This window comes from Syngnathoides biaculeatus, chromosome 2 (assembly GCF_019802595.1).
Source record: "Syngnathoides biaculeatus isolate LvHL_M chromosome 2, ASM1980259v1, whole genome shotgun sequence".
In the NCBI taxonomy this organism is placed as follows: domain Eukaryota; kingdom Metazoa; phylum Chordata; class Actinopteri; order Syngnathiformes; family Syngnathidae; genus Syngnathoides; species Syngnathoides biaculeatus.
Window position 1 is genome coordinate 35,143,615 of NC_084641.1, and position 20,102 is coordinate 35,163,716.

A 20,102-nucleotide genomic window follows, 5' to 3' on the forward strand; every position below is an offset into this window, starting at 1 on the left:
GTGACTTTTTTGGGGGAGGTTTTTAAGAGATTCATTACCTGCTTGCTTGCACTACAATGCATAGCTCACAATGATTTATGTAGCACTCCCACGGAAACAAGGGCAGAAACAGTGGGAAGAGGAAAAAGCTGAATAGCCATCTGATTGGGATATAAATACAGTCTGCGGGGTGTCTGGCGCTGACGGATTAGCTGCAATGCAGCGTACGCAGACAAGTAGTGCATGTTTGTGGCAAACGCTTGTGACAAAAAGAAGAAGAGACAGAGAAAGAGCGTGTGCATTCAGGAAAAAAATCATCTGGAGTGGCTTCAGAGATCGGGTATGATGCCTAAATATTTCATGTGTCTCTATAAAGAAGGTTTGAAATCTTTTAAACAGTGTGCTGTGTTGACAGGATCTCGCTTCCACAGTACAGGGAGAATAACTTTTTTCTATGCAATAAAGGTGATTTTCTATTGGATTTAATCTAAATAATGTATATATTTTTATATTTATTTCTTCTTTTCTCTTGTCAGTAAAAAAAGAAGTAGTACAGGAAGGATGGCGTGGTGATGTGTGGTTGCCTTTTGTGAGGAAGCAGCCAATCAATCACTTTGAAGGTACCAAAGTCAAAAACAATCTATACAGTCATTCGTCTATATGATCAGTGGGAGGGCAACAGTGAAACTGTGCACAATGAATTTAGTGGAAATTCCAAAGTCAAACCAAACGTTATACAATAGGCTGAAAAATACAAGACAAAAAAGTTACAGTAAAATATCCTTGAAAAAATGAAACAAGCCAAAGTAGCTGCAATGCTTACATGTAAGACTTTAGTCAGAGCATGAAAATTGTACATTTGTCGATCCAAATATTCTTATACAGTCCATATGTACTCCATTCTCACCTTCATTTCTTCCATCAATCCATTATCTAAGCCAATTATCCTCACACCTCACAAGGGTCATAGGAGAGCTGGAGCCTATCCCAGCTAACTTTGGTTGATAGGTGGACTACTCCCTCAACTGGTCACCAGTCAGTCGCAGGACAGTCACTGAGCGAGAATTGAGCCCATGCTACTCACACCAAAGTCAGGCGTGTGGACCACCACACCATGAGTTACTCTTAGCTTTGTTTCAATTTGCTCAATTTCACCTTTGCTCAAAGTTGTAATATTCACGAGGGTCACGTCCTGTATTTTGCAATCGGAATATTGCCAATCAAGAAGCACCTGACTCAAGACAAAATTAAAACAAATTGGCATGTCTTTTTTTTTTTTTTTTTTTTTTTTTAAATAAAAACAGGTTTCCCAGACGGCAAGAAGTATTTTCCAAAGTGAGGCGTTTTAATGGAACATTTGCCAAATCTCTATCAATCTAAGTGTTTCCTATTCCTTTCAAGCATTTCACTTACAATCCATTCCCATTCATATCTCCTCTGGTTTGTTTGGATTTATCTCAATCCAATGCAAGAGCAGATTCCCTCACCGAGTGGTGTTTATGAAGTGAATTAGCTTGTTTTCACATAGACACTTCACAGCAGTGCTTGACCAAAACGTTATTTATTAATACAAGCAACTTAGCGCACACTAGAAAAACATTTGTTAGCCAGTTAAAAGGTATAAGATTTCCTCTGGGAGTACTGACCCATGATCAGGTTGGCCTTTTCTTTTGCCAGCGATTTAGGAGAAATTACTGTTGAGTGATTCCTTAAAGTGAGAGGATAACGTGAGGACAATACATTTATTGTAATAATCGCAATGTCGTCTAATTTTCTAACAAGAGTGAGGAGGTTGCCAATGCGGACCATAGCTCAGTACTCACGTGTCAAAGTGGCTTTGTAAACACTGATCAGGTTAAAAATAGTGATTTTATTTTAGAGTAGAATATCTCGATAGACACTTATAAAGTGTAGTAGAAATATCAGAGATGGGGGAATTTTTTTTCATTAAAAGACAAAAGTCAGCACACAAAGTCAACACCTGCCATTAAATAGGCCTTTCTACTAACCACGCACACTACCTCTGGACTTGTTCAAAGGCCTGATGAATATGTAGTAAGCTCACAAACTGGAACTAGCAGCCTACATACATTCCATAAGAATGAAAAAGGAAACGTAAGACACATACAGCAACTCCATTCTTCCACAATGCACACACTGAGAGAACCTAGTGTGTGCGTGTGTGTTCTACAAAGCCCAAAAACTTCAAAAAACAGAACATGAAAGTTAAGCCTAGGTTTCATGTGTGTCCATATGTCTCCATATGTGGCATCAATTTTACATTGTGGTCACTGTTTGAGCATTTCCATTCCCAACCATCCAGCCTCATCCATTTTTCAACACTTTGCTCACTCTCTTTAATGGCCATTGGACCACAATGTGTATGTATTCTACAGCACCTCCGTTGTTGCCAGTCCAGCATGAGAGGAAGCCTTGGGTCCCACTAATCCCAGGGCATCATAAATTCTTTTTATTTTTCATTAGAAGGAAAAATAAACATGTACTGTATATATACTTGACTTGCCGGAAGTGAATGGATGGGCTTTGTTCTAGTACTTCTACCTGTGTGGTTAAATAACCCTTTGTTGTTCCACAGCTCTTGTGCGTTCATTTAATGGAAACTGCTGTCTGCTAGGGTTTTCTGTAACAATACCAATAATTCTGGTAGCATTTTATTGTTATTAAAAACTACTGTACTTGAAAAACACCACAAAATGCATGGTGAGTGTCCTAGCGATTCCTGTAGTGAGAACCTTGCTGGTTTCTTTGAGGAATAAAACAATTTAGCATGGTGCTGTGTGATGAACAATTTACTAAAGAGAAAAATGCGGAGGTGGCCTTGTGCACCCTTTCTAAGGAAGGCACTATGGGTGCTCTGCCACCTTATGGGTCAAATACTGCATTGCCGGTCAGCTTTGAGTTCTGAATGGACTGGTCAATTCCAGTTCTTGTCCCTCCTCCACCCCAGCTCTCATAAGAACGATGCCCCTTCCTCAACTTCAAAAGCAAAAGAACAATGGCCCATTCTCTACTCCAGAGGCAACACGACAACCTCCCCCAAAATCCAATGCTGGCTCCATGTCGGCAGTGTGACTAGAGGTAGAGGTAGCTGACCCAGTATACAATGTTGAAGAGCAAGAAGGAAGTCGGGAAGAATACCCGAGAGTAGGAATCCAGCTCACGAATGTTGACGTGGATACGTCCTTTCTTCCAGCCGCCTTCTTTACATTCCTCGTAACAGCAGAAGAAGCTCTTGCAATCTTTCCCGTCCAGGCACTGGTCCAGGCAGTCATCATCATAGTCCTGCCAGAAGAGAGCGTTGCCTGTGGGCACCATGTGCCGATGAGGGGCCTGACCCATGGTTAAGGACGAATATGCCTGGAGAGGGAGAGAGAAATGTCTAAATTGACTAGAAGTATACTGATCTGGCGATTTACTGCGTGACATGGCATGCAGTATTGCTGAAGCGCTCACGGACATACTTAGGGGAAGACAAAATTTAACTGCAAGTGTGCACACCCTCTTATTGTGACTATGTTTGAGGTTGTATTAAGAGTTTGAAATTACAAAGATTTGGACAATTTTAATGTGAACGATGCATTCAAATGCTAATTCGAGGATCACAATAGTTGTCGATTAATTTGATAATCGATTAGTTGTTGAATAACCAATTAATTGCTGTACCTCAAGTTATACCGAGCAATTTCTTTTTTCTACATATCACTATTATGACCTAATTATTAAACTAGTTGCAGTTTTGCAGTTAATCACTTTAATGACAGATGTTAAAATGTTATGTAATACATTGCCCGTAAAATTAGTTACTTAACAGCATAAAATTAATCAGATGGTAAAAAAAAGCATCTTGGAACAGATTGTGTTCAACCTTGGAAGCTCCAATGTAATCAGGCAGGATGTCGTTTGTGTGCTTTGTTACTATGCGATCACCTGATTGCCACAAGATTAAATTCTCTCAGAGGGGACATTTCATTCAATTGCATGGCTTTACTCTCTGCATCCATCCATTATCCGAGCTGCTTATCCTCATGAGGCTCGCGGGAGTGCTGGAGCCTATCTCGGCAATCTTCGGGCAGGAGGCGGGGTGCACCCTGAACCGGTTGCCAGCCAATCGCAGGGCATATAGAAACAAACAAGCATTTACTTTCACCATTCAAACAGGAATTGGATGGAGATTGACCAAAATGAGGAAACAAGTGCTGTGATTGGCTGGCAACCAATTCATGATGTACCCCGCCTCCTACCCGATGGCAGCTGGGATAGGCTCCAGCACACCCACATCGCTTCTGAGGATAAGCAGCTCAGAAGATAGATGGAGAAAACAAGAGACTTATGACCTGTCCTTGATGACAATAGGACAATGCAGACACTGATTGTGGTCCTCTCCTCATCAAAGCACCAAGAGCAAATAGAACTACAGGTTTATCGAATATCAACTTTATGTGACTTGTTCAATCAAAAAAGAAAGTCTTGACTCGACATGATCCCCCCCATCCAAGCAGGGCGGCAGCTTGACAAGAACATGTGTGCTGCTGCCACTGAATCAGTGGTGACAGGTGCAGCAGCCTTGAGAACTCCCACGCAAAGCTTCTAGCGCTCTCTGGGTAACGGCGAGAAAGGTTCTCATGCGGCACACTTTTGCTCATAACGACATGCACCTTTAAAGACATGGTGCACTTTATATACATACAAAAAGACACCCTCATTGAGCACTCAATGGACCAGGTGTTATATTCTGTCTGAGTTGTGTTTTACTTCCTCCTGTCTGTAGACTCTCACCTGTGTTTTTCTTGTTACTTTCAGAGGGCGCGAACTGAGCTGGGTGGAGTGAGCAACAGGTTGTGGGGGGGCGCCTGAGAGTGATTGGCCATCGACTCCCACTCTTTAACGTTGCAAGCTCACCAAGGAAGGCGCTCGAACTTTCCTCCTTATTCTGTCTATAGCCATCTGCATCTTGTCTTGCTCAAGCAAGCCTTGCACCATTGTTTATCACTTAGTCTTTTCCTACCCGATTAGCAGTGTGAATTTAAAACAGTTTTATTTTCTACTGACATCTTTTTTTTTTTTAATAAAAATAAAATCACACAGTTTCTGCTTTAGGCTCCAACTTGTCACAAACCATAACAGCAAGGGAGTAAACTCACTTTTGCTGCGGGTCACATTGCATTTACAATTATGATTCTAAAACTAAATGTTTAATTGCCTAACATTATTCCATATACATGACAAATTGATGGATTACCAATTTAGAAATGAGAATTCAAGGATAATTGGTTGTTAGGAGCATTGGCAACAGCAAGTGATATGTTGTTATTACAAATGACAATTACACATTTTGCTACAGATTTGAGCAACAATTATGGAAGTTGATGCAGATGATTTTAATTTGGGGGCTGCGTAAAATGTTGTGGAGCACTGGATCTGGCCCCAGGGCCTTGAATTTGGTACCTGTGTAATAGTTTCTGAGTGCTGGAGATTCAAATGAAACTAAATAAGTCTCGGTGAATCACATACACTCACATGTGAATCTGGAATGTTCAATCAGATGAACATAAATACATATTCATTCACTTGACCTCTTGAGATCAGACAAATGGGTACAGTTCCTCAGTGTACACTCCAGAACTGAATTCAGAACTCTTTGGAGGATCATTTGTCTTCATAGAAAGAATGACTATGTACTTGACCAAGCACATTTGTTCTTATGAATAGTGTATGAAGAAAAAGTGGAACCTTGGCTTTTGAGAGAAATAAAGTGGCTCACCAGTTTTTGCATTTTTGCTGGGGGTCTGCGTATATAAGAGCAGTAGTTGAGCATGGCGTACTCGATCATGGCAGCGAAGACGAATAGGAAGCAGACAGTGACAAAAAGATCCATTGCAGTCACATACGAGACTCTTGGCAGGGAATTCCGAGCCACCGTGCTCAGTGTAGTCATGGTCAGCACGGTGGTAATGCCTGAAAAGGTCAAAATAAGTACAAGGCATGTGTGGCTTAAGTCAGTCTTGTTTAGAAATCACATAAACTTTATGGTGTATGAAACACACATGCGAACAATAATGACATTAAAAAGGTGATGAAAAAAATAACAAAAATAAAACATGGTAGTGGAGTCTGGGGGTAACTCCTGGGCCCCCGCAGAGATAAAAAACAAACAAACGAAAAAAAAATAAATAAATGAAACAATCTGGAAGACTCTGGAGAGTACAATAATGCAAAAAAAAAATCACCAGATTTTCTCTAAGGCAGCATGATAGATAAGCTGGTAAAGCTGGTAGCGTCGGCCTCACAGTTCTGAGGACCGGGTTCGATCCCGGCCCCGCCTGTGTGGAATTTGCATGTTCTCCCGTGCCTGCGTGGGTTTTCTCCAGGCAATCTGGTTTCCTCCCATATCCCAAAATACATGCAACATTAATTGGACACTCTAAATTGCTTCTAGGTGTGATTGTGAGTGTGACTGTTGTCTGTCTCCATGTGCCCTGCAATTGGCTGGCAACCAGTTCAGGGCGTACCCTGCCTCCTGCCTATTGACAGCTGGGATAGGCTCCAGCACTCCCCGTGACCCTCGTGAGGATAAGTGGTTAAGAAAGTGGATGGATGGATGGACGGATTTTCTTCATCCAGAAAAACATTTCTTTACACCACTCACTCACCTGTTGATGGCTAAATTTAAGATTGAAATGAAATTTGCCTAATTTCTTTGCTTTTCTGTGCTGTCCTCCAACTTGAGCCAGGTGCATCTCTACATGCAATTGATGCCTGCTTCAGGCTGTGCCACCAGAATATCATCCTCCTCATGTAAGCACTGTAAAATACATCCATCCATTTTCTTTGCTGCTTATCCTCACAAGGGTCATTGGAAGTGCTGGAGGCTATCCCAGCTGTCATCGGGCAGGGGGGAGGGCACACTCTGAACTGGTTGCCAGCCAATCGCAGGGCCCATCGAGACAAACAGCCGCGCTTACAATCACACCTAGGGGCAATTTAAAGTGTCCAATTAATGTTGCATGTTTTTTGGGATGTGAGAGGAAACTGGAGTCCCCGGAGAAAATCCAGGCAGGCACGGGGAAAACATGCAAACTTCACGCAGGCGGGGCCAGGATCGAACCCGGATCCTCAGAACTGTGAGGCCAACGCTTTACCAGCTGACCCACCGTGCCACCCACTCTAAAATCATTTTCTCTTTTTGCTATGACCAACTTCAAAGGCTCTTCACAAATTCCTCCTCCAGGAAAATATGAGGTACAGTATTTTTCAGGTTTTATTGGCTATTCTTGAATTTGAAGTAGTTAATTCTGTTGTGACATAAACCCTGTCATCACTACTTTGCTTAATACATTAAACAGTAACATCTGCAAACTAATTAGATAATTGTAAGCGTTTCCCAATTAATATAAAAAGTACTAGCCCGGCAATTGGCTGGGGACCAGTTAATGGTGTATCTTCTCTCGGCCGAGGATAGCTGGGGTAGGGTCCAGCATGCCCGCAAACCTTATGAGGATAAGGGGTTCTCATGGACTCAACAGGCCTTGCAATGGACTCAACCCCTTCCGACAATCTTGGCTGGACAGACCTTCCACCATTTGTTTATAATGCTGGCAGCTGACACCGTCTGCCACTCTGGACAATGGCTTATGACACCTGTGAGTGAACCACTCCAACTGTGGACATTCATTGGGCCCGACTTGAACTGGAAACACCGCTCAGACCTGGTCTCATACATCAATTTCTGTTATGGAAGCTCTGGTTAAACACTCTTAGGGCTTACCTGCCTCCACTAGATCCATACCATTGCACACTATATTACGACCTCAACCATGATCTAGTACACATGGAAAACTTTGCATGCGTACAAGGTGATGCTTGGGACATTACATCCGCACATACATACACAGCAAGAGAGGGTGTAGCAGCATCCTGCTCTCTTACACCAGATCAAATGACATGGTTCAAAATGCAAGAGTCAGTACCCCACATTTCACTCGCTCTGTCTCCAGGACACGAGGCCCGGCAGCTGGGACCTATGGCGAAACGACTGACTCAAATGACTCACTGGGAGGACACATCACTCCCTAACGTACAGATCTCCAAATCTACAGATGCATACTGCATCAATGTTCCTGACCCACCTCCGACAACTAATATCACCAGATTAGAACACGAGACCCTAACTAGAGAACACGGACGTGACTACTCTGACCATGACGATGCCAAGTCAATGTTAAACAAACTGCCTAAATTAGTTTGGTCCTCTGGATTCTTTGGTGTTAGACATTGTACTAACACACCAGACATTAAAATCACAGTTTTTCTAGGATCTCATTTTTACAAACCTCAATATCCTTGACCTGCAGCTGCTAACCAGGGGATGGAGGACACTCTCACTGGCTTGTTGAATTCTGGAGTCTTGGAAACATCCACCTCCTCGTGGTGTACACCACTCAGGCCAGTTTTAAAAGCAGATGGTAACACTTAGCGTATGGCATATGATTTGAGAGCTGTTAATGATGTTAACGAGCACACCATTGTTCCCTCTACCACACCCCCACAGAATGTTGTCTACCATCACACCTGGTTTGAAATACTTCATAGCGATTCATTTGGCAAATGCATTCTTCTGTGTCCCACTCGCACTCTAGTGTAGACACTTGTTTGCATTCAGATATCAGGGACACAATTTGCAATACACCAGGTTGCCACAAGGCTTCCAAAATACACCTGGAATTTTTAATCAATGTTTGAAATCATTGCTGAAGGATCTAGATCTCCCAGACGGATGTAATTTCCTGATGTATGTTGATGTCCTGTTGGCAGCTCCAACAGCAGAGTTGTGTTTTTCTCTAACTAAACTTGTTTTGCTTCGTTTGCATGAGCTGGGATTCAAAGCTTCCAGAAAGCAGCTTCAGTGTTGTCGCAAATCGGTGACCTTCTTGGGCAGAGTGGTGTGATCTGAAGGATCCACTATGTTCCCGGAGCATTGTTCTTCTATTCTACAGATTCTCTGTCCATGTGCTGATCTCTCTGTCCAACCTTTGACTAACGGCAGGGTTCTGTTCATTGATGGTTGCTGTTACTGAAAGCCGAATGGCTCTTTGGCTGCGGTGGCTGCTGTAGTGGAGCAGCAGCCCTCAGGTGAATTTTTAACTGTTTCCTCTTCCGTACTAACATCTGCTCCCTCACCCCAGGCAGTGGAACTGCTCGCACTCTGCCTCACACTCTGCCTCGCACTCTGCCTCGCACTGGAACTGGCGGTCGGACAATCTCTCACTGTCTATTCTGACTCAGCTTACGCTGTCTCTGCTGCTGTGTTGGACCTGTCTGCCTGGAAACGGAGGTGGCAATCGTCAAGGTCCCTGGCCATGGATTTCACAGACATGATCACTCCTGTTCAAGATAAGTGCTACCTTCTTGTTTTTGTTGACACCTTTTCCGGATGGCCTGAAGCCTACACCTGCGCTCGCGAAGGCGCCATGTCGGTAATGAAAGCTTTGGTGAACCACTGGATTCCAACATTCGGTTTCCCTGCTCTCATCCGCTCGGACAACGGTGCACATTTCACATCTACACGCCTAGCTAGAAAAGTGGTTAGGGTTAACTCACAAGTTTGGTTGTGTTTATCACCCTGCCAGTCAAGGCTCAGTTGACCATATGAATCACACGTTGAAGGAAAAACTGGCTAAAATATGTACCTCTTCCAGCATGAATTGGGTTCAGGCTCTTCCCCTTGCTCTAATATCTGTGAGACAAACTGTGTCTCGCCCTACTGGTTTCTCTCCTTATGAACTTCTTACAGGTCATCTGACACCTGGCCCTTCCTCCTCACTCCAACCGCTGGAGGAAGGCGCTGTGTCTCCCAAGTTTTCTTATAAACTGTTTTAGACACAACTGCATTCTTTTGCTTCTAATTTCCCTTCATAGATCTAGAACACTCTTCCAACACCACCTCCTGCACTTGAATTTCCTGAGTGGTCATCTGTCTACCTTAAACGACTCTCGTAAGTGGTCAGAACCTGTTGGTCTGGCCCCCACAAGGTGACTGCTCGTATCTCCAAAGCCGTCCACTTGGAGGAAAAAGGAACTAAGTGGTTTCATTATTCTATACTTCGCCTTCCTACAGACTCTTAATTGCACTTGTATTTTATTGTTTGTTGTTGTTTTATTAGCCATGATTCCTACAGACGGTCCGATTGCTTGTCGGACCAAGAGAGGGAGAGCAGGAATCTATGGCATTCTTATTATTGGTGTTATTGTTCTTGGATATTTTTATTTGAGAATCGCTCAGAAATACCCCATAGCCACAGCCACATCAGTGCCAACTGTTAGCACAACCCACCTGGAAAATATTTATCACATAGAAGAGTTGTATTATAAACAAAGGCCCATTTGTTGATGAGTGGTTTAGCGTTTTGACAGGCATTAGTTCAGTAAACAATAATTGGTTACTAATGGCAGAACAAGCGGCTAATAAAACCCTGAGTGACTGTGTTGTATGCATGGGACCTAGACCTTTGTTCCATGTTGTTTTCTCTTCTGTCAACTCCACCTGTGTTCCAGATCTTATGAAAAATTATGTGCCGACTAAGAATGAATGCCAAATTTGGGATACTGCCCAACTGGTAACACCAGCCCAAAAGACCAAACCTGTGTTTAATCGTGCTGTGGCGCGCCAAAACTTCACCTGTATTTTCCTTAAAGATAATGGTACCCCAATTGACAATATCTCTGATGATCAGTGTGCAGAGACCCAGGAAACACCTTTCTTCCAACCTGTCAGCCATAATGATGTGTGGTGGTGGTGCGGAGGGAACCGTCTCTTCGACCACCTCCCGCGCAACAGTACGGGCAGATGTGCATTAGTAACTTTACTTATGCCTATTTTCGTTGTTCCTGTCACCCTAGATGATCTGGCGGTTGCTCCTGAACACTTCAAGGAAGCTCTTAGCCTATTACACCGTTCACATAGGTCCAAGTCTACCTGGCTCGGTGCTGACGACCCCACCTACATTGACGCTATTGGCGTCCCCCGTGGTGTCCCAGATGAGTATAAACTGACTGATCAAGTAGTTGCCGGTTTTGAAAATATATATGTAATTTCCACTATTTTCCCCGTTACTCCTAACGACAATGTCGACCGTATCAATTACATATGTTATAATGTGCAAGGTTTGGGCAATTCCAGCCTTGAAGAACTTGAAACTGTACATGAGCAACTTAAGACTACATCTATTATGACTTTCCAAAATAGAATCGGATTAGATGCACTGTTGGTCGAGAAAGGAGGTGTTTGCCGAATAACACACAACCTGGCAGACGCCTCACTAAGGCTGTAGATGGACTTAGAACCCTTGCTAAGAAAATGAAGGAACACTCTGGTGTTGACACGTCGATGTGGGATAACTGGATGAATGTGTTTGGTAAATGGAAGGGTGTCATTTCATCCATCTTCATCTCTCTGGCTGTCTTCAATCTAATCAGACAAGGATATGTTGTGGAGCCGGTGGTTGTCCTTGATCTTTGTACGCAGAAAACCGGCTGGCGCCATACTCCTCTCCCAGGCGTTGCCGTGGAGACAAACGACACCAGATAAGGAGCGGAAGGGGGGGGGGCAGCCACTTCTACCATGGACCCATACATATAAAAACCTTGTGTTACTGGGCAGCTTTTGTCCTCTTCTTTGGCTATCCTGCCAGAAGACACTTCTACCTAGATAAGACCCTGAACGTCTGTACTGCACATTCCTTTTTGATAAATCCATTTGCTGTTAACTTTTTCTAATCATTGGTCATAACTTCCTCGAAGAACAAGCGTAGGGTTCAAACTTGCAAATCCCTACAGGATCTACGAGCAAATCAACTGTTGTTGTCGATGTTGTTTATGCTTCACTGGGACCACAAACAGGGCCGCGATCTTCAGCACGTCAACGAGAAATTACAAAAGACAATTGCAATGAATACGACATTGGCTGATTTGAAGACCAAAAAATGTTGCCTAAACGTAAGCATACCAATAGAGTACATCCGCTGCAGAGGCGGATAGAGTAGATGGATATTCTACTGAAGTAATAGAAGTGTTACTTGATAACAATGTGACTTATGTTAAAATAAAACATCATCCCAAATAATACTGCCGTTAGAGTAAAAAGTACACAGTGAAATAATTACTCAGGTACTGAGTAATTTGCACAAACAATAATAAAAAAAACCCCGATGAGCTAGCTTATCTACTGTTAATACCCATGCCTGGGAATGGCCCATTTTGAATTTTTCCAAAGGGCAACTGATTTGGATGTATGGAAGTTATTATACTGCCACTGAATTGCATCAAGATCATAAAACTTATTTCCTGTCTGATCAAATTGCAACATTGTTGTACCTCTGACAGCATCTACGTTTTATTACGGCGTGGCTTGGTTTGTCAGGTTACACATTTATTTATTTTTTTACTTTTAAAGGTTTCACATCAGTACATTTTGACATCAACCATGCTGCCATCAGAAAATCAATACTGTTGTCATTCATTGACAGATCAAAGCTGCTTTAATTAAAGATGCTGAACGAATCTTGCGATATGCCATTGATAAAATGGGGTTGTGGGATTTCTTGCAAAAGTTAAACCAATTACAAACAAAAAGCCGAACATTTGGCAGAGCTGCACACAGTGATACATGCACATTTGGCCCATTTCAGCTCCTCCGGCTTTCTGTACTCTCATCCTTTTCTCTTCTTCTACCCTCAACCTTTTTCATTCTCATCTCCCTCTCTACATGTTTTTCATGGTGCCGTTTTCACCCACCGTTTCCATAGAGACGAGTTGCTCCCTTCTATTTCGAGCTACCTACTGGTCGAGTGCTTGTCTTAGGCTCTCCCCCCTAACCCATTACATTTAAGATATATGAACAACTCTCGGCGTTGTCTTACTCAAACAGTTGCGCACTCAAGGAGTGTCATCCGCTGTGTCTCACAGTCTTGCTTTGGGCCATCAAATTAAGTCAACTAATCTTATTGTCATGGTTTCACTCACTCTTTGGGAATTGTCTCTGCACGATGCCATGGCAACCAAGGTGATGCCTTGTCTGCACAGACCACCACGAACAACCTGTGGTGTAACAAAAGCAGCAGTGGTGTGACAGAACACATGCTACCCTCCAAATGTATTGGAACAGTGAGGCAGATTCCTTCATTTTTCTCATAGATGTTTGATTTTGGCATCACAAGATATATATGAAACAAGAAGTTAACGCTTGTGTTTCAGGTATTTAGATCTGGAGCTGACACATATCTTAGCGCATCATTTATAAAACACCAAGACCGTAAAAGAATTGGAAGAGATAGCTAGACATCAGATGAATTATTCTGAGCACAATTTACAGTGTACCATCGTATATTCATGGCTCAGCATTTTAAAATTCAGCTCTACACACATTTTTTTAAACATCCTCTGTTGTTTCCTGAAAAACTTAACGATTCATTGTTCAATAAATGAATGTCTGTGGTCACGCTGGCTTGAGTATGAGTGACTGCTTGACCCGATTTGGACAGCGGCTCATCTTTGCACTGCCCTGTGTGCGTTCGCCATTGCTCGGCTTGAGTCAGCTACCTGGTTGACTGGTTTACCTCTGCCAAGGTGTTCGGACACTGAAAATTGGGTCGAAAACTGTGGCATTTTTTTAAAAACCAAGGCATTTTTTATCCAGATTTTTGGGTGAAAAAACAATTTGGACAACCACTGAGATGTTTGAACACCAAGGTTCCACTATATTTGTTTTGAGTGGTGACGACTGAACATGGTATTTTTTCGTTTTTTGTCAAATGGTTTGAAAAGAAATCCAATCACTGTTAGGTAGCCAATCATGACACCAATTACACACACATTTTTACCAGTGCACCCACCAGGACTTTGAGATGAGCGATTTGCACCAGCACCAACCACTGTTGACAGCGCTGAATCTGAAGCGCAGAGGTTGGTTTAGATCTTGGTTAGTGTCATAGATAAGATCAAGAAATTCAGAACTCCGCAACTCAGGAATACATGGTTGATTTAAATTCATATTTCACAGGTATGTTGAGGTACCACAGAGACAATATTACATCCCAAAAACTAGAAAAAGTTGGTCTGACAAAATATACCTCCTTTAATAACTTGAGCTTTTATTTAGGAAAGTAATGATTAGATTTGTGTTTTACACCCTCTGTTGAGCCAAGCCACCTATATTTACCTGACCAAAACCTCAAAATAAACATCCAAACAAAATGGACAGTTTTATGGATACTGAATCCTACATCATGTCCTTGTTTATGTTGTGTTTACAACATGTAACTGACCACCATGTTGACCAGTTTAATATGACCAGAGGTGACTTAAAGCCACTTATTCCTTGCTTTTAACCAGCACTGACTCTTCACGTCTTTTAAAAGCAGTTTAACTCAGCTGTACATTTATGTGTTGACTATAGCAGTTTTTAGCTGTGAGACGTGATTGCTTGTGCAGGAAGGAAAAAAAAAATCCCACAACTCTTTGCAGTACATATTAATGGAGTAATAGCACCAAAGTTTATCTACTCCCTTGAGGAACACTGCCAGTTCTTCAGCTCTACTTGACGTGTTGCCTCTGACAAGTGTTGTGTGAATGATGGCTCTTTTTTGGGAAATCTTGCCTTTTAAAGAAGCTGTTTTTTATGCTCCTGTAGTCATGATTTAAGTACATGTCTTTTAAGCCAGTGTGGTAAAAAACAAATACATTGCATTACATTTATTGAAAATTGTTGTTTGTCTTGAAACAAACTTAGCCCAAACATTTTAAGGTTTGCGACAGAGCTGTACAATGGTATTCTGCTCATTCCAGTTTTAGGTGCATTAATAATAGGATGTGAAACTCACCTCTTAGTAAAACTCACTCGAGTTGTCCTGCTAGCATTTTTACTAGTCTCTCTTGGACGATGCATGACATCTACTTCATTTAATTCTTTTGCACAGTACTTTAAGCTCTTCTTTCTCCACTCGTGTCACGAGCTGGTTCTGTTTGCCATCCCCAGCCTTGTATCTCTAAGCTCCATCTGAGCTGCACAGATTGAGGTCTAATGGGAATCAACCCGAGCTCGGCTCTCCTACTCCCAGTCTGCTGATCCCTAAATGTCCTGCCTGGAGGAGTCGTGGCTGAGTGACAGCTCTTTGCAAATGCCGCCTGGCGGTAGCAGCCTGTCGTGTGCTGTTGTTTGGAGGTGGGGTTGCGGGGATTCTGTAGCATCGCCTTCCCTATTTGAGTGAGCCTCTTCCTTCTTGCTGAGATTTTGGGTCGCACTTTATTTGGCATCCTTGTTTTATGCCTGCCTTTTTATTCCTCTTATCTCTCCAGCTGCCCTCCAGCCTCAAGATCAGCTCTCAGACATTACTTGAAAATGGAGGCGGTGAACCAGGGAAGACAGGGTAAATGACTTGTGTCATTGTGTTGAATAGGGATGTTTATCAGGGGTGTGACTCTTGCTTCCCAGTGTTGCCTGTTTTTTGTGTTCTCTGGAAGAGATCACAAGCTTTTCTCAGTTAGTGGTTGTGTATCACACACCACCTCCGGTATATACACAGAACAACCTTGGTTCTCGACCACAATCCGTTCCAGAAGGCGGTTCGAGAAGTGACTTGTTTGAAAACCAAATTGATATTTCCCCTTACAATTAATGGAATAAGAAATAATGCGTTCCAAGCATTAAAAACTAGGCTTTTTAAAGCATTTTTTTTAGCTTTTCCTGATAATTACCGGCATAGTAGAAATTTATGTGTAGTTTAAATACTTTATATAATGAAATAATTTAATATATAATATATAATATATATTTATTTTTTGATTAAAATATATGTTTTAGTAGTAGAGTTGGCTAGCCTGGGAGTGCATTGCCCTATCTGTAGTGACTTGGCCCCCAGCCTTGTAAACCTTTTTTTTATTATTATTAACAAAAGTGTAGAATACCTTTGAACAAGCAATACTTAGGGGGAATTAAAGCAAAAAAAAATTTTTTTTTCATTTTTACAAAATGTAACATACAAAAACATTAACTTGTAACTCGAGTTAACGAAATATTTGAAACAAAACAAAAATACAGAAATGCTAATGGAACAGAGCATTATTAAATTTCACAAGAAAAAAACAATGCAAAACCATCAACTATTGTATCAAATCTCTTCGGTGGGGGTGACTCGACCCTGAAAGTTATTTTCTTTTCCCAAAGAACTTATCTAGTGTCACTTCTTTGGCGCAATAATTGGGTGTTAATAGTCCTCAATTGGAAGAAAAACCAGTCAGTAAATGTAACACGTACAGACGCTGCGTTACACACAATAACTGGGTCAGCTGGTTGGGCCGCCTGCATTATGTTATTTTCGTGTTTTGTTGTGGGCATTCGAGTACCGGTTTTCGTTCAAAAACAGAAGCAAAATAATCTCAAAATTTTCATTCAAAAACCGATTTATTCGAGAATGGTGATGTTCAAGAACCGAGTATTCACTGTATATAAAAGATAGTTTGAATGGATCTACGTCCACATGTAGTACTCCTGCTGATTTATATTCATGACATGAAATGAAATCAGCAGGTGGTAATAGAGAGATGTTTCGTTGCTCTTAACAGATTTTGTCATTGTTTTCAACAAATAAATATGTCTTCATGTAAAAGTAAACATAAAAACATAGAAGATAGTTGTGGAAAGCCCTAGCTGGTTTCCAAAAGCTTTTTTTTTTAAATTGCTTTTTTTTTGCATTTGCATTTGAACTGCAGTTCAAAACACATCAACAGCTTTCAAAATACCATTGTTGGAGTGGCCTGAGTGGCAGGCACATGAACATTAACATTTTAACTGTTACAGCTCAAATGATTTGCCATCTTGTGTTGTGTTGTGTTGTGTTGTGTTATGAGCAGTATTACCTGAGCAAATTTCCCAAATAAAAAAAATTATTTCTATTACAGAAACTTTGGAGAGGAAAAAAAAAATCATAACAGGGATGCCTCATTGAATGCGCTAACAGCAGCCAGTCCCTGACATCTAAGAAGTTTTATAATCTAGACAGACTTAAATCCAATGTACTTTATTTATGCCACAGGGAGGTTCGAAATGAATGCCCGATGAGGGGCAGTGTGGGGCTGAGTCAACTGAAGATTCTTTCCTGAATGATTACACTACTTAATGCCTCATGGAGGTATCAATGCCCTGGCAGTCCCTGTCCTGGCCGTATCGGTCCCTGATGCGGCACGCACCTACCGCAGTCAGCGGAGACGCACACCTGCGCCTCGTCTGTAGTAGTTACGTCCAAGTTATATTGAACCGCATGTACGGTCTGGCCTTTGCCAGATCGTTGCTTCGTGCCTCGTTCGTGCACTCTCGTAATCCCGTTCCTGATCTCCCGTGTACCGACCCCTGCCTGCCCACCGACCTGCCTCCTATCTTTGACGTTTTTGTTACTGCTGCTCCCGTTGACTGCCTGCCTGATCCCCGACACTGCACTGAATAAATACGTTTCCAAAACTGCCTCTATGTCTCCTGAGTCGTGCATTTGGGTTCCAAACCCATGTTCTGGTCATGACAGGAGGTGGATAAATACATTTGAGTTTCCATTTCAATCAACAAACTTACATTATATTCTATTGTTTGAAAAACAAAAACATTGTCGCTTGCTTACATTTGCTGCACATTCTGTCAATTAATTGATTCAATTAAATGCCAAATGGACCGCAGTGAATCTAATATAACGGTCTAATAGGATCACAGAAAATGACAAATGGAGCATAGCGGGAGAGGTACAACGATTGGTTTGACATTTTGTGTGTCGTTGTGGTGAGGATTGAACAACTAAAGATTTTTTGTTGTTGTTGACTATAATGTGAGGAAAATGTAGCTGAAGTGAGTTAATCAGTTATGTCATTGATCTTTTCAATGCTGGTGAGGCCTCTCAAATGGTCACCTCTCTCAGATGTGTCTCAAGAGAGGCTCCCCGAACTTTCTCTGGAGGTGGCAGTTTCCAGGTCAAAAGAGCACTGGAAAATTTTTCCAATTGTTATTGGCCAAAGTGTCATGAATTGGGAATTGTATGGAGTATGTATGAAGAAAAAAAATGGTGGATTTAAAGACAGCAAAAATCTGGTGCATCTTTTCATCCATCCATCCAACCATGCATCCATTGTCTGTGCAGCTTCTTCTCACAAGCGTCATAGGAGTACTCGAGCCTATCCCGGCTATCTTCGAGCAGGAGGTGGGGAACACCCAGAATTGGTTACTAGCCAAACGCTGGGCATATAGAAACACACAACTATTCACACCTATGGGCTATTTAGGTTCTTCACTTAACCTATCATGCATGTTTTTGGGCTGTGGGAGGAAACCGGAGTCCCTGAAGAAACCCCACGCAGGCACGGGGAGAACATGCTAACACCACACAGGTGATTCGAACCCCAGTCTCCGAACTGTGAGACAGATGCTAAAACCAGTCGCCCACTATGCTGATTCATCGTCATGTCGAATCCTGTGCAGATTATCTATAAACATAGTTCGTCATCTTCATGTGTTAAATGTTGATTCATACCAGTAAATTCAGCTCATTTATTAATTGACAAATATGTTCAAACTTAAATTTGTAAACATATTCTAACCGGTTCATGTAGTTAGTGTCTTGCCTAATTCTAAACTAATGTAATGTAATTCCTTTGATTGGCTGGCAAACAGTTCAGGGTGTCCCCTGCCTCCTGTCCGATGACAGGTGGGATAGGCTCCAGCACTCCCGTGATCCTTGTGAGGATAACCAGCTCCTATAAAGGATGGGTAGATTTCTATGCAATTCACTTTTTTTTAAAGGCAGTCTTTGCTTTTTAGTTGTAGATCCCATATACTCATATAGTAGATGTATCAAGGGGAAATCCATGTGGGAGGCAGGGGGCCAGGGGACCGACAGCCAACCCCCATGTTAGTTACCTGTGTAATTTCAAGTTATTTCCCTCTGTTGATGATCAGTTATCAAGGGGAAGAAAAGTTCAATTGGCAACCCACCCAACCTCGGAGCCCAGAGTTTCGTAGCCACCCCACAAAATTGCATAAAATTGTCTAACTATCCCACAAAATATTCCTGTGGGCGCCCCTGTTGTTAATCCCTATATCCAAAATGTGGCTCACTGAAGAAAAACATTGCTTTTTGTAATGTGTATACATTAACAATATCATGCTCTTAATTAGTATTGGTTGTACATTTGTGCTCAAAATTTTTTGCAGTGGCTCAAGATAGTATTTAACAACACATTATGGAGACACACAAACATCGTAACATGCTTGAAATGAACTCACCTCAATAAGATGAGCAGAAAATCATCATCACCCACAAGAAAGCAAGCAGACAAATTGTCGACATGCAGGGGACTTCAGCATGCAATAAAACAAATTATTAGCATTTGTGAAGTAGCAAGTGTCACTGATGGATTGTATGTTTTGTAAATTAAAACCTACAAAAGTTGACACACATGCAGTGAGTCGGACAGTTAGAATAGATACCGTACTTTGTCGTATATAATGCGCAAAATTTTCCAAAACTTTTTTTCAAAAAGTCTATAGCGTGCATTATATTTAGGTATGGATTAAAAATAAAAAAGAAAACCACATTGTATAGTCGTACACAGGTACATAGAATAGGGAAAAAAAGGTATACATTTACATTTCAATATGATATTCGATGTCTTATGTTACACAGTTATATGTGTTACAGTCATGTGTGCCACCAACTTGAGCTGCTGCTGACCTGCTCACGGAAGTTTACCCTTTTCCGATTGTTAACGTACCATATTTTTGCTACTGTACTAAACATTAGAAACAGCTGCCTGTGAGTTTGTTTTAACTTAAACAAAGACAAAATTTCAACTACAAGGCCTAGTTAAGCAGCTGCCTTTAAAAGAAAAGTATCATCACTCCTGCCGAAAAAGTGGGCAACTGCGAAGGAGCGCGGCAGTTCACAATGGCTGAATCAAATGTGAGATTGTGGAGGAAGACAAGGGAGAAAATAATGCATCAAAAACCACATGCAAGAGTTTTGGGATGTGGGAGAGTTGCACAATTCCTAGAGATGGAAGAAGAGTATGGCGCC

General features: G+C 41.8%; 1 protein-coding gene and 1 long non-coding RNA gene across 4 annotated transcripts in view; one reads left to right on the plus strand and one right to left on the minus strand.

Moving 5' to 3' along the window:
* LOC133491527 (uncharacterized) lies at window positions 1-5,751 on the plus strand. The gene is made up of 4 exons (XR_009792424.1): window positions 1-319; window positions 395-444; window positions 516-599; window positions 4,801-5,751. It is a non-coding gene; the product is annotated as an uncharacterized LOC133491527 (long non-coding RNA).
* Window positions 1,477-20,102, minus strand: part of LOC133491501 (gamma-aminobutyric acid receptor subunit gamma-3-like) — a 104,403-nt gene continuing 85,777 nt past the window's right edge. Inside the window, exons 9-11 of one of the 3 annotated variants that reach the window (XR_009792421.1) lie at window positions 19,313-19,384; window positions 13,018-13,092; window positions 5,827-5,955 (exon numbers count right to left, since the gene is read on the minus strand). Coding sequence is in view for 2 of the 3 variants with exons in the window: in XM_061802721.1 (XP_061658705.1) it covers window positions 3,073-3,357; window positions 5,762-5,955 (479 nt within the window). In the remaining variant the exon portion in view is untranslated. Of the gene's footprint in view, window positions 3,358-5,761; window positions 5,956-13,017; window positions 13,093-19,312; window positions 19,385-20,102 lie in introns of those variants that run through there. The other 2 variants (XM_061802721.1, XM_061802731.1) reach the window with 2 other exon arrangements.